Raw genomic sequence first — 14,110 nt, 5'->3', positions numbered from 1 at the left:
TTTTAATAAATTTGTCGTGTCTTATTAAGTGTCCAATCATCTTGCCTCTCCTGTCCTCAATAACTCTCTAACTAATATTTGCCTCTTTTCACTTACTCTTACTAGCACTTTCCTCATTAGTAACTCTTTCAGTCCAACTTATTCTTTCCATCCTTCTCCAACACCACATTTCAGAGGCCTCGAGTCTATCTCTGTCTTCTGAGTCAGTGTCCACGTTTCACATCCATAGAGATTATAATTATATTATATCTAATACGAAAAATAAAATAATTGTTTCTAATATAATTATTACTTATCTAAGTACATAAAAACACATCGACGCAATTCCATTTGTTGAAATTGCACACTTGCTTTTATATGCACAAATGTCAAATTTCAGCCCTAAACTTTCGTATTTAGTTTTTATGGACGGAACTTTCTAGAAAAAAGGCAACCAAATGCCACTCTAACCATACTTTTGAAGTAATTAACAACATTTAATGTTTTTCCTGGTTGTATTCCACTGTACTGTAATGATTACGAGAAACCGTTGACGCGGAGAGACTGAACTCAGTGGACCATGCCCCGTTCCTTTCAATCCTTGACCTGTCGTCTCGACCACAACAGGCTGGTGTCAATTGATAAAAGGGACGAGTTAACTACTAGCAACTATATTGGAATAGTTACTGTCGAATACACACACCCCACACACATACACACGCACTTGCACAGACTCTTAATAGCGTTGCTTTTCTTATTAACTTATTATTTTTAAGTTTTATTTTTTTATCTTGCAACCTGAACTTTTGATTTTGCCTGAAATCTGATTAATGATTATACTTAACACCACTTTTTGACGTTTTTTAAGTAACTTGTGGATGGTAGCTGGCATCCTTAGCTCCGTTAAAAGCTTTTAAAAGGTTTTTAAGGATACCAGCTGACTCAGTAACCATCTCACAGCCTGTAAATTTATATATTAGTATCTATTGTAAGCGCCAAATAAGATTCGACCGAATCCTCCTATAGCTACACACTCAATTTGTCAAGCCAGTTTTACTGTTTGCCATGTGATCGGACCTTCAAGTCGATGTTCGTTTTCGCCAGCCACATCAGAACCCACCACAACAACGACCCGGAATAGATATTTAGGAGTCATCGTCGCCGAATACGATTATTATTTTTTATTTATTTAACGATAAAACCCTTAGCCTGTTTCGTGTTTAGCCGTTTTCGTATATAACATAACTGTTTAATAGCTTATATCAAGAACTTATCCTGCAAATAGAGATACTAACACTGCTATTAGATATTCAGACCTATTATTGGACAAAAGTGATATATTAGTGTTAAATACCAGTGGAAAATGTTGCGGCTACTTTCCGATAACGATTCAAATAAGATTTAGTAACAACATTCCATTTTATTTTCCAGTCTCTAGCTTATATTTTTTTAACTGACATTTTCCTTAATCGCAAAAAGTCTTTTAACTTTTTTTCTGACTAAGGACATTGATGAGGGCAAAATGTTTTTCTCTCAAACAAGTTTTTCCAAGGTTTTCATAAAAGCAATCCTTGACGGGACAAAATAACCTTGTCAGTGATTTTCTTTGGGCACCCTCGTTATAAGAAATTGATTTCCCGTCAGGCGTATATTGAGGGTATTGGGGATAACCTTGAATTATTGGGGATAAAATTCGTTTTCAATTCTGGAATTTCGGATCTGATTGAAGCTTCTACGGAGTTTTAATCGAACAGGGATTAGCTCTTTGTATGGATAGCTTAGCAATGGTTCTAAGTTTTATTACGGACTTTATATCAACAGAGATAGATTTATATTCTGTGTAGAAGGAAAGTAAGAGGAAATCCGTCTACATAGTATGAACCTGAACTAAATTAACGAAAAACCTAATGAAGTAAACGCAAGCCTATTTACTCCCCTGTTGAGCACAGGAATTGAATAATCATTTATAATTATATTATAGGGGTAGAAGAACAAAACAAGAAACTTTTTCCAAAATTGCCCTGCATGGAAATCGGAACCGGAGCCAGAGTGGAATTTTCTGCCGTCTTCTGTATTTCCGAATGCATATAACCCGTGTGCTTTCAAGGCCAGAGTGAATATGAACCTTCTGAGCGAACTCGCTTCATCTTAGGCCTCGTCAATGCCTTCGGGCCAGTCTGGGGCCAAGAGCAAACCCATCAAAGGAAAAAAAATGCTAATTTTGGTATTTTCAAGTTTTTTTTATAGGAATTAGATTTGAAATAGGATTTTTTTATTGTATTACAATTTCGTATATTTTAAAGTCTAATGCAGTCAGTAGGTGACCTTACTCTTGACTGAGGTCGTTCGATGAAAAGCGATCAGTTCGTCGACTTCGCTCTCAAGTAATCTTCAAGGCGATAAGAAATTCTTTGTCAGATATTGCACTTATAATCACATTTATAATATAATCACAATAGTTTATATGGACGGACAGATAATATCTAAGGTATTCTTTGAGAAATTGGCATTCAATTCTCAACGCATAAAGAAAAGGCGTAGAAGAGCAACAAAATACCTATTTCTCTATATCTTTTAACAAAGATACCTAATTAAATTTACAAATGTACCTACAATAAACCTTTTTTAGCGCCTGCGCTTGGAGTGTTTATTGTCGTACTTAATAGCTTCACAACCCGTTTTGCAATAACCAGAAGCTAATTGCAAACCAGTGTGGGTCACTCTGCGGACACCTGGGCGGAAGCGGTGGCTCCATGGCTCCATATTACAAGGCAATGGATCAATGAAATGAATCATAAGTAGGTTTAAATCATATATTTTCTAATGTATAAGCATAAACTCAGGGTGAAGAAAATAAATAGCTATGTACAGTACAGGGTGTTAGTTACATCGTAACGAATACTGAGGGGGATGATTCAGACTATGATCTGAGTTAATAAGAAGTGGAATTTTCCGTCGCAAAATTCGTGTTTTATTGTGTTTTTTTTGCACACACTTTCACGCCAAAACTACTTAACCGATTTTGATGAAATTTGGTACAAAGACAAATTCGTTTTTTATAAGGTACTTAGGTGTTGAGTAAATATGCCGCGATAACCGAAATCAAGTCAGACAGTAATAATCTTCTAAGCGTGGAAACTTTATTGGCTAATGTACAAACATTTTCATTATACAAATTTTTATTTAAGCTATTTGTTTCCCAATTTAAAATAAAAAATCATTGAATTTCAGATCATTCGTAAAGAGTACCCACGTAAAGTCGCTGTTAAAAATTAGCAACATTTCTGTTACCGACATACTTTCTTGTAGCATAATAAACATAAACAGCATGTATACATTCCACTGCTGGGCACAGGCCTCCCAAGGGGATCAATCAACCGAAGGGGTTATTTAACTATTTAGCATACTCCACCACGCTGCTCCACGGCGGGGATCGACGGCTTCACGTGCCCTCCGAAGCACGGAATCATCTTACTTTTTCGGTCAATCAGGTGATTCAAGCCTTCTATGTCCTTTCCAAATAAAAGGACAGTCTCTCAAAGTGATTTTGACATGTCCTCGTCGAGAATCGAACCAGGACCGATCGTGAGCCAAACGCTCTAACCACTAGACACACGGCTGTTTCTAGTAGCAATTAGTCTATAATTATTGTTCCACTAGTATGATACAAAGACAACAATGATTATTCCTTAGTATACCTAATCGAATTTCAGAGTACTCACATAAAGTCGCTAGAAAATTACTAATATTTCTGTTCCGACATACCTTTCTTGTAGCAATCCCGTTGATGATGACACCAACGATTTGTCCATCGTCATCGAATGCTGCGATGGAGACCTTGTCATCCAGCGAGCTGGTGGCGTACTCCTCCAACTCCTCGCACCTCGACTGCGGAGTCTCGAGGAGGCCCACTGCGCGGTTCATCGGCTCATCCCGGAAAAAGAACCTGGGAGGAATACGTATTTGTCATTAAAACTGAGGTATATTTTATTGTATGACTTATCATCGACTCGAAAGAAGAAGATTAAAACTGCTCTTCTTCTATCGTGTGGGTTGTTAGGTAGAATATCAACCTCATCACCCCTGGTGTCAGAGTTACTATTGAGCCGCCAAAGGCCCCCGACATGGCTCATGTAACGACTACTTACTTACATCAGTTAGTAGTAACCGGGACCAAAGGCTTAACGTGCACGAGGCGAGGAGTTATATCCTTCCGGAAATGATAAGCAAGATTCTATGTTAGGTATGTTTGTTAAGTTAGTTTATCATCAGAATTACTGCAATACATAAGAAGAGAAAAGAGGATGAAAATTGTCAGGAGTGAGTATTCTCAGAGGATATGAGTTATTAAAAACAGCTATAGCCTCAATTTAGTTTCAGACATGCTTAATTATGACTCTGACACCAGGATTGGTGCGGTCGGCAGAGATAGTGGCAGAGACAGTGTTTAGAAAGCATGACATCTTGATGGCGGCATATGGAGCTAACACAGGTGGTTTCATACAAAACACATCCAGGAATTTCTAGGATACAAATATCTTATTTTTACCATGTGCCTTTCCGCGTAAGTTTGAACGTGATCTATTTTTCTTGTGCGCTCTCTCTTACTCCTTAGCTTACGGCCAATTAGACGAAAGTAAGATCCGGAGGGGGTGAGGTAAATCGAATACGAAATGGTGCGGGGCAAGCCATGTACATGCATTATTATTCTTTATTTTATAATACATACTCCTGCGCCCTAACGCTGACGTCACCGCTTCTAGTCTGGAGAGATCTTACCTTCTCAGGAACTGCAACAAGTCTTCCTTATCAGCGCGGGAGAGTTTCCTGACGGTGTATGCTGGTCGCATGCTGGAGATCTCCAAGGCAGCCAGCCGCGCTGGCAGCTTGTCTCCCAGCTGAAACATATGGACATTTTAAAAACAAAGGTCTTTCTGCACTGCCGTTAAGAATTTCGAAAACATTTTTTTTGCTGAACTGCGTGTTAAGAAAAATATAGACATGTCCAGGTTATTACCGTCCAGGGTAGTATGCCATGAAAATCAACCAAGGAATTGTGTCCGCTATATCATTGATTAGGTATTCATTATTATCAACAATTTTATTTTTCCCTAAAAAAGTAGCAATAGTATAGTAAGGTTCAGTACGATCTACTCTGAATCGACGTCCATGTACGAAACGATTGATGAATGTGGAGGAAGCAAGAGAGAAGTGTGTCAGGATCGAAGCAAATGGAATTCCATAGTCTCTGCTTACTCCGGTGGGAAATAGGCATGGGTTTATGTATGTATGTAAAAAAGTAGCATGGAGAAAGCCACACCGATAAGAGCGTGGCTCTTAAATTAGATCACTCTTCTTCTCAGATTCTTTCTTGTGTACCAATGTTTTAAAATGTTTCGAGTATGTGTTTGCAGTAAACTATATTTGATTTGATTTGAAGATCACCTTGTCATCACGCAGCTGATAGTCTTCTTCAGGGTGAAGAATTTCGAAAACATTTTTTTTTTGCTGAACTGCGAGTTAAGAAAAATACAGACTTCTCCTCCACCATACCTCGCGTTTCCACTATTAGGGATCTGTATATAACTATTATCTAGAACTGTATATCTTGTGTATGTGTATATAAAATAACAATTCGATAAATGACATGGCGAATTTTAAAGCCAAACTTGCTAGTTATGTAGGTGATGACTCATTTTCGGCCAATACAATTTAGTTTTAAGATTTGCTGTCGGCACGAAAGAAGATGAAGATAATGCAAAATATAGAGCTATAACTTTGGTTTCTATAGCAGTATCTTAATTCGTAATCAAGTAAGCATTTGTAATGTAAATGAGTGTATGTAAGTCATCATCATCTCCCTAGCGTTATCCCGTTTTAACAGGGTCCGCTTACCTAATCTGAAGATTTGACAGGTCCGGTTTTTTACAAAAGCCTGTCTGACCTTCCAACCCGCGAAAGGAAAAGCAGCCCATTACAGTTTAGGGCACATACCTCTGATAATGCACTGTAGGTAAGTGTTGAATAAGAAATGAAAAATCGGTAAAACTATTCTCCATCTTTATCACTCAAGGAGAGCAAAGAGAGTTACAAAACTGTCGTTATATTCATCACTCGCTACCAAGAAAGGTTGTGATCACAGCATTAATTAAACAAACAATATCATCATCACCAGCCCATTAACGTCCCCACTGCTGGGGCAGGGGCCTTCCTTATGGATGGATAGGGACATCGGGCCTTAAACCACCACGCGGGCCCAGTGCGGATTGGTGGTTATTAACGACTGCTAATGCAGCCGGGACCAACGGCTTAACGTGCCTTCCGAAGCACGGAGGAGCTCGAGATGAAAACTTTTTTTTTGTGGTCACCCATCTTATGACCGGCCTTTGCGAAAGTTGCTTAACTTCAACAATCGCAGACCGAGCGCGTTTACCGCTGCGTCACCGAGCTCCTCCTGCGCCACCGAGCTCCTCAATATACTGACAATATATATACTGGACAAACAATATACTGGGTACTTATACAAAGCCCACAAAACACTCACTTATCAATCATCTGAGTATCTAGGTGTTATTGCTAAAACGTATGTATTCTAAAGATGATAAATATTGCAATATGCGCAGTTCTTCATAAAAATTGATTTATCTTTGAGTATGCATTGTTTATTAGTAATACACAGTCGCAAGCGTCTCCTGAAGATTAACAAATTGATTTAAATATGGTATTTAGTATTCAAATGTAATTGTAAATTATTAATACATATATTAAATATTTGTGTGCAATCATAACATAGGCTCACTATTGTATCCGAATTGGGGAAGTCAGAGGTACATTCCTCGCAAAATGAACTAATCATCCACACTTCACCGAGGTTTCTGTTAGACCAACGTGAGAAGAGTGCAATCAAAGTACTTACGTATATTTCATATGAAGTATACTTTGCATAGTCTATACAGTTAGAACTAAAACAAAAAAGACTTGCATAAAGGTGCCTTAGTGCAGCTGTAAGCATTATATAACGGCCTCCGTGGTCCAGTGGTTCAGGGTTGTGCTCACGATCCGGAGGTCCCGGGTTCGAATCCCGGTGGGGACAAATCACAAAATACTTAGGACATTACAGGCTGATCACCTGATTGTCCAAAAAGTAAAAAGATCCGTGCTTCGGAAGGCACGTTAAGCCGTTGGTCCTGGTTATTACTTACTGATGTAAGTACGTAGTCGTTACATGAGTCATGTCAGGGGCCAATGGCGGCTCAGTAATAACCCTGACACCAGGGTTGGGTAATTCACCTCACAATCCACACGATAGAAGAGAAGAAGCATCATATGATAGGTATTTGAAAATGCAACTCCTAATGTTTTTATCTCCTAGATAAGTACTTAGGCCCTGCGCAGACGACAGGCTATCCGTGACGCACTTTTTAGTCTGTGAAAATATAACCTATGCAATTATATGCAGTAACGCGCCGGACTTTTTGCGCGTCGTGTGCGTTACTGCATATAATTGCATAGGTTATATTTTCACAGACTAAAAAGTGCGTCACGGATAGTCTGTCGTCTGCGCAGGGCCTTACTGTTTTCAATAAAATGCTTGAAACTGGAAGTACTATGTTGCTAAGAATAAGAATAAGAATAAAATAAATTTATTGCCAGTAACAATTTACATTTGCTATATAAACTAAGTACTTAATTATGAATATTGCGAATACGGGCAAAAGGAAATGGCTCAGCTTGTGCTGCCATGGAGCCATGTTATGGCGCCATCCAGCGCTGGTTTTCAGTCATTTCCTCTTCCTGAGATATTGTGCGGAAGTAATTGTCAACGAGGGCTAGAGGATATTAAATAGAATTATACAGTAGCTTTAGGTAGAAAAAAGAAACAATAAAAAGACAATCAATTAAAATTATAAGTTCTTTACCATTCTGCGTTCTTTGCTAATATTATTGTCAATTTTGACACCTGCGTTAATGAGCCCTGTTTTATTTTCAAGGAGTGATTTTCCAAGCTATGTTCCTCAAAAACAAGAGAGATGGCACTATACATATTTTTCTTCGTTTAACCTTCTTATTTCATGGATAACAGACATATAGATCTTTTATCTTTGTTTTTCGGTGTAAACGATGACCCTTTTTATTACACCCAGGCAAAATTACATCTTCCACCCATAATAATTCTGATCAAAATAAAGAGAAGTAATATAGGTAGCAACGTAATTCAATACATAACGTGATCCAAATATCAAGCACTAAATTATTTTTATATATGCTTCTGCCATTTACATTGTGTTTTGGAATAATTATGTACGGTCACGAGCATTAATACCTTACCTACCTACCTACCTACAGTAATTTAGCCCTTTACATACCACATTCCTTTCAGTTCCGAGTTGACTGCTGTCCTTCGCCTTTGTTAGAATGTAAATTGGACAGGTGACATAATTAATGGTAATTGCAGTTTTACGTTCTAAAAATACTCTTTATATTTTGGACTAACAGTCTCTTATCTCTCTTTAAACTCTGTTCCTTTTTAGGGTTCCGTAGCCTAATGGCAAAAAACGCAACCCTTATAGATTCGTCATGTCTGTCCGTCCGTCTGTATGTCACAGCCACTTTTCTCCGAATCTATAATAGCTATACTATTGAAACTTGATAAATATGTGCGTTCTGTGAACCGCATTAGGATTTTTACGCAATGATAGAAAAAAAAACAATAAATTTTGGGGGTCCCCATACATAGAACTGAACCTCAAATTTTTTTTTATCAAACCCATACGTGTGGGGTATCTATGGATAGGTCTTCCAAAATGGTATTGAGGTTTCTAATATCATTTTTTTCTAAACTGAATAGTTTGCGCGAGAGACACTTCCAAAGTGGTAAAATGTGTCCCCCCGCCCTGTAACTTCTAAAATAAGAGGAGGATTATCCTAAAAAAAATATATGATGTAGATTAGCATGCAAACTACCAACGAAAATTGGTTTGAACCAGATCTAGTTAGTAGTTTTTTTTTAATACATCATAAATCGTAAACCGTAATTTACTTTTCATTCAATCAACTCAATTATAGGAAAGATAAAACTAATTGGTGCGTAACTTTTATATTATGTTACTTGCTGTTACGGAACCCTTCATGGGCGAGTCCGACTCGCACTTGGCCGCTTTTTTCTTAAGCGTTTGTGTTCATTAGAGTATTTGACAGGGTCAAAGATAAATTATAAAATGCTAATTTAAAAATAGAAGACAGTCTAAGATGATCAAATATCATCATTATTATTATCATTTTACTTTTCGACTTATTTTCGAATTTTATTTATGAATTAAGTATTAATGAGTACGATGTTTGACCGGTTTTATTGATGATGTAACAGGACAGTATTTCCATACAAACTCCAAAGAAAACTTTCGTTTTGACGTTTCGTAAAAAGTATCTCATTTGACTAGGTTGTCAAGTGGCCCATTACTGGGAAAAGATTCTGGATGTTATGGAGGCTTCTTCTATCGTGTGGGTCGTGAGTTGGATTAGCGACCTCATCAACCCTGGTGTCAGGGTTATTATTGACCTGCCGAATGCCTCTCATGTATAATTACTTTACTTACATTAATAAGTAGTAACCGGGACCAACGGCTTTACGTGCCTTCCGAATCGCGGATTGTCTTACTTTCGGACAATCAGGTGATCAGTCTGTAATGTTCTATTATGCAGAAATAAAATTTGCGCAGAAAATAGGAAAAAATAAAACTTTAATGGAACGGAACTGGTCGTTTATCATCTCCCTAGCATTATCCCGTTTTTCACAGGGTCCGCTTACCTAACCTGAATATTTAACAGGTCCGGTTTTTAACAGAAGCGACTGCCTGTCTGACCTTCCAACCCGCGAAGGGAACACCAGCCCAATACAGGTCACATATCCCCGAAAATGCATTTCTCGGGAATGTGGGATTCCTCACGACGTTTTCCTTCACCGCTGAGCACGTGATGATCATTTCTGATCCAAACGTAAATTCGACAATCATTAGTTTAGGCCTGTGCTGGATTCGAACCTGCGACCTCAAAGTGAGAGGCAAGCGTTCTACCAACTGAGCTACCACGGCACTGGCCACAGAGCTGGTCGTTTATAAAATGCGTATTAGAACCTAACTAATTGCATTACAATATTCAAATTATTACAGTTATAAATAATAATTACTTGTAATAATTGTAGTAAACAGCTCGCTATTATACAGGGTGGCCCAGAAGTTCAGGTTCAAAATGAAAAATTAGATAGAGGGGCTCATAACCTACCAGAAACATCCTCATGTATGTTCAGCAATTATTTACGGTTTAGGAGATATGACCCATTTTGTACCTTTTTCGAGATTTTCTACCTTACTTCAGAAATAATCATTTTGTCGCTATCCCTTTCTTAATAATTATTTTATTTTACTTCACAACTATGCCTAAGGCTGTGTACCGCTTAATCAAAGATAAATCAAAGTCACATCAAGTATAAAAAAAAAAGTTATCGGAAGTCAAAGTGAGAATTCGACCAAAATTGTTACAGTTGTTAAAACTTCGTCGAAGAATAATAAACACATGAGATTGTCATGGACCCTGAACGTATTTCTAAAAACTGCTCCATTTAATAGGCTTTTAGAAACATTAAAAAGAAGTACCCTTAATAAGGGCATAAAACTAAGTAATTAGCCCTCAAAGATTGCAAGACAGACAGATTTGAAGGAAAATTTGTCATTCTCATACGATGTAGCTGCTTCTTTCTAACGTTGTTAAAGGTGCTTATTAAGGGTACTTCTTTTTAATGTTTCTAAAAGCCTATTAAATGGAGCAGTTTTAAGAAATACTTTCAGGGTCCATGACAATCTCATGTGTTTATTATTCTTCGACGAAGTTTTAACAACTGTAACAATTTTGGTCGAATTCTCACTTTGACTTCCGATAACTTTTTTTTTTATACTTGATGTGACTTTGATTTATCTTTGATTAAGCGGTACACAACCTTAGGCATAGTTGTGAAGTAAAATAAAATAATTATTAAGAAAGGGATAGCGACAAAATGATTATTTCTGAAGTAAGATAGAAAATCTAGAAAAAGGTACAAAATGGGTCATATCTCCTAAACCGTAAATAATTGCTGAACATACATGGGGGTGTTTCTGGTAGCTAATAAGCCCCTCTATCTAATTTTTCATTTTGAACCTGAACTTCTGGGCCACCCTGTATATCTGGCTTGTAATTTATGCATATAAAATGATTAGTTTTATCTAGCTTAGTAAATTGTCGTGACTAGATCCAATAATCGTGGATTTAATCCAGTATTTATCAATGTCGGTAATGTAAATGCAATCTGTAAGTTTTCACTAACACAGTTGGCTCGACCATTATAGACGGCGATACGGCTCACCACCTCCACAACGTTGGTCTAACTTCTTCTTCCATCGTGTGGGTTGTGAGGTGGATTACCAACCTCGTCAACCCTGGTATCAGGGGTAATATTGAGCGGCCAAAGGCTCCTGACATGACTCATGTAACGGCTACGTACTTACATCAGTAAGTAGTAACCGGGACCTTTTTAGTTTATAAGTTTGTATAAGTATAAAATAAAAAATAAAAATAAAAAAGCACGAATCGTCTTACTTTCGGACAATCAGGTTATCAGCTTGTATTGTCTTAACCAAATAAAGGATCACAAAGTGATTTTTTTAATATGTCCCCACCGGGATTCGAACACGGGACCTCCGGATCGTGAGCCCAATGCTCAACCACTGGATCACAGAGGCCGTTGGTCTAACAGAAAGCTTGGTGAGGTGTGGTTATTTAGTTCATCTTGTGATGGATGTACTTCTGACTAGCCCAATTTGGGATATCACATCATCAGCCCATTAACGTCCCCACTGCTGGGGCACGGGCCTTCCCTATGGATGGATAGGGAGATCGGGCCTTAAACCATCACGCGGGCCCAGTGCGGATTGATGGTTATTAACGACTGCTAATGCAGCCGGGACCAACGGCTTAACGTGCCTTACGAAGCATGGAGGAGCTCGAGATGAAAACTTTTTTTTTGTGGTCACCCATCCTATGACCGGCCTTTGCGAAAGTTGCTTAACTTCAACAATCGCAGACCAAGCGCGTTTTCCGCTGCGCCACCGAGCTCCTCAATTGGGATATAATCGTCCGCTTATGTTAAGTTCATAAATCAATGTAACTTGAGACTATAATAATAAGTTTTCCTACTTGCAATGGTATTATGTCCTGAATTGATAAGGAGTTCTTTTATATAGCGGAAGCCATAAGTTTCCTGCCGACTAACATTGACATTAAACAAGCGATTATTTTATAACCTAACCTAATCCTATTATGGTCTGTAAGCATACAAGAAATACCTATTTGCCGTTCTTCCGTAGCACTACCGCATATTTCTACAGAATCGTGACTAGGCATATGTAGTAGGGACATGACTGTATAATACAGGAATAGGTTGATAATCCTATGTAGGCATTAAACATATAGGTAGGTAGGTATATATATCATTGGGCAAGTAATAAATTGGGCGGAAGGCAAGAGGGAAATCACTGCCCGGTTATTATGAAAAATGCCTCTTCTCTATCTCTCTCTCTTGTGTCTCGTGTGCTCTCTAGTGTAAGTTGTTTTAATTAGATACTCGTAGTGAGGGACCGCGGTAGTGACCCCCGCGCCAGCTCGTTCCTTGTTCAACAGGTTTCCTTGGCAATAGTGCGCGGTAACGCGGCCAGTATAATGGGCACCAACCGGGTACGAGAGGGGGCGGTATTTTAGACTGACTAGTGTTTGTGGAATAATTTGAAATGTTTAAAAAAAAAAGATACTCGTATGTGTTTTGTAAGTTGTGTTATTACGTGTTTTGACTTTTATTTGTGAGTGTGGTGTCCCTTTATGATAATCGTTTCTTTCTTTCAATTTGATAATAATTATTCAAATAATCAAATTTACCGGGCATTACATACCTGCATGGAAAGTCCCATATTATAGTTAGGAACCTATATACCAAAAGCGCGAAAAAATATCTATTGGTGTAGGTACCTACCTAATCTACATGCGGCACAGAATATTTTATCCAGGTAAAGATTATGGGTGTCACTATATACCATGTAAGTAGGTAGGTACTATGTAAAAAAACATAAACCTATTAATGATACCATAACATCGATAACAATAGATCTAATATCTTTAAATAGATGGGAATATTCCGATGGCAGTCTACTAATTAACATTGAGTCTACGTCTCCACGTAATAAAGTGCAGGGTTTCCATTGTTAATTGAATGACGCTGTCATTTACCGATACGTCATACTTTTCAATCGAAGAGTGATTGTTACGCACTAGATTATAATGAGAATAATTTCAATTATAATTCTGAGACCCACAATCACTACCTCGGCACACTTCTACTTCAAAACTAAAATGTATAGGCGTCTAGGCAAGCGTGTTCCATCTTAAGCTTTTTTTTTTGACGTGACTTATTGTAGATTTGCCGTAGGTGGCATTAACTACTTAGCCGGGGCCATCTTAAGCCACATCTTCACTCACGTGTTTTTAACATTATTTTCAGTTCCATAATTTTGACGGCCTTCGTGGTCCAGTGGCTGAGCGTTGCGCTCACGATCCGGAGGTCCCGAGATCGAATCCCGGTGGGGACATATCACAATAATCACTTTGTGATCCCTAGTTTGGTAAGGACAGTACAGACTGATCACCTGATTGTCCAAAAGTAAGATGATCCGTGCTTCGGAAAGCACGTTAAGCCTTTAGTGCCGGGTACTAAGTACTTACTGATGTAAGTAAGTAATCGTTACATGACTCATGTCAGGGGCCTTTGGCGGCTCAATAATAACCCTGACACCGGTTTTGATGAAGTTGGTAATTCACCTCACAACTCACACGATAAAAGAAGTTCCATAATTTTGAGACTGAAAACTTGACTACTCAGAATAATGGTCAGTCATCCCTCAAAGTTCTCGTTACGATGTCACTAACACCCTGTATAAATACATGACTGTAGCTACTGTTAACTTACGTAACTATAGTACTAAGCCAATGTTCTTTATATACTTAATTATAATTTTATAACCAATGAAATAGATACCTAGGTATATATTTA

The 14,110-nt window shown here is 38.1% G+C and overlaps 1 protein-coding gene across 1 annotated transcript in view; it reads right to left on the bottom strand.

Annotated features, from left to right (window-relative positions):
• Positions 1–14,110, bottom strand: part of LOC126373476 (uncharacterized) — a 38,069-nt gene that overhangs the window by 17,225 nt on the left and 6,734 nt on the right. The window contains exons 2-3 of the mRNA XM_050019633.1: positions 4,759–4,877; positions 3,745–3,925 (exon numbers count right to left, since the gene is read on the bottom strand). Of these exons, the coding sequence (XP_049875590.1) occupies positions 3,745–3,925; positions 4,759–4,877 (300 nt within the window). The remainder of the gene's footprint in view (positions 1–3,744; positions 3,926–4,758; positions 4,878–14,110) is intronic.

The sequence above is a fragment of the Pectinophora gossypiella genome, chromosome 15, assembly GCF_024362695.1.
Source record: "Pectinophora gossypiella chromosome 15, ilPecGoss1.1, whole genome shotgun sequence".
NCBI lineage: Eukaryota > Metazoa > Arthropoda > Insecta > Lepidoptera > Gelechiidae > Pectinophora > Pectinophora gossypiella.
This window is presented reverse-complemented; position numbering and strand designations above follow the sequence as displayed.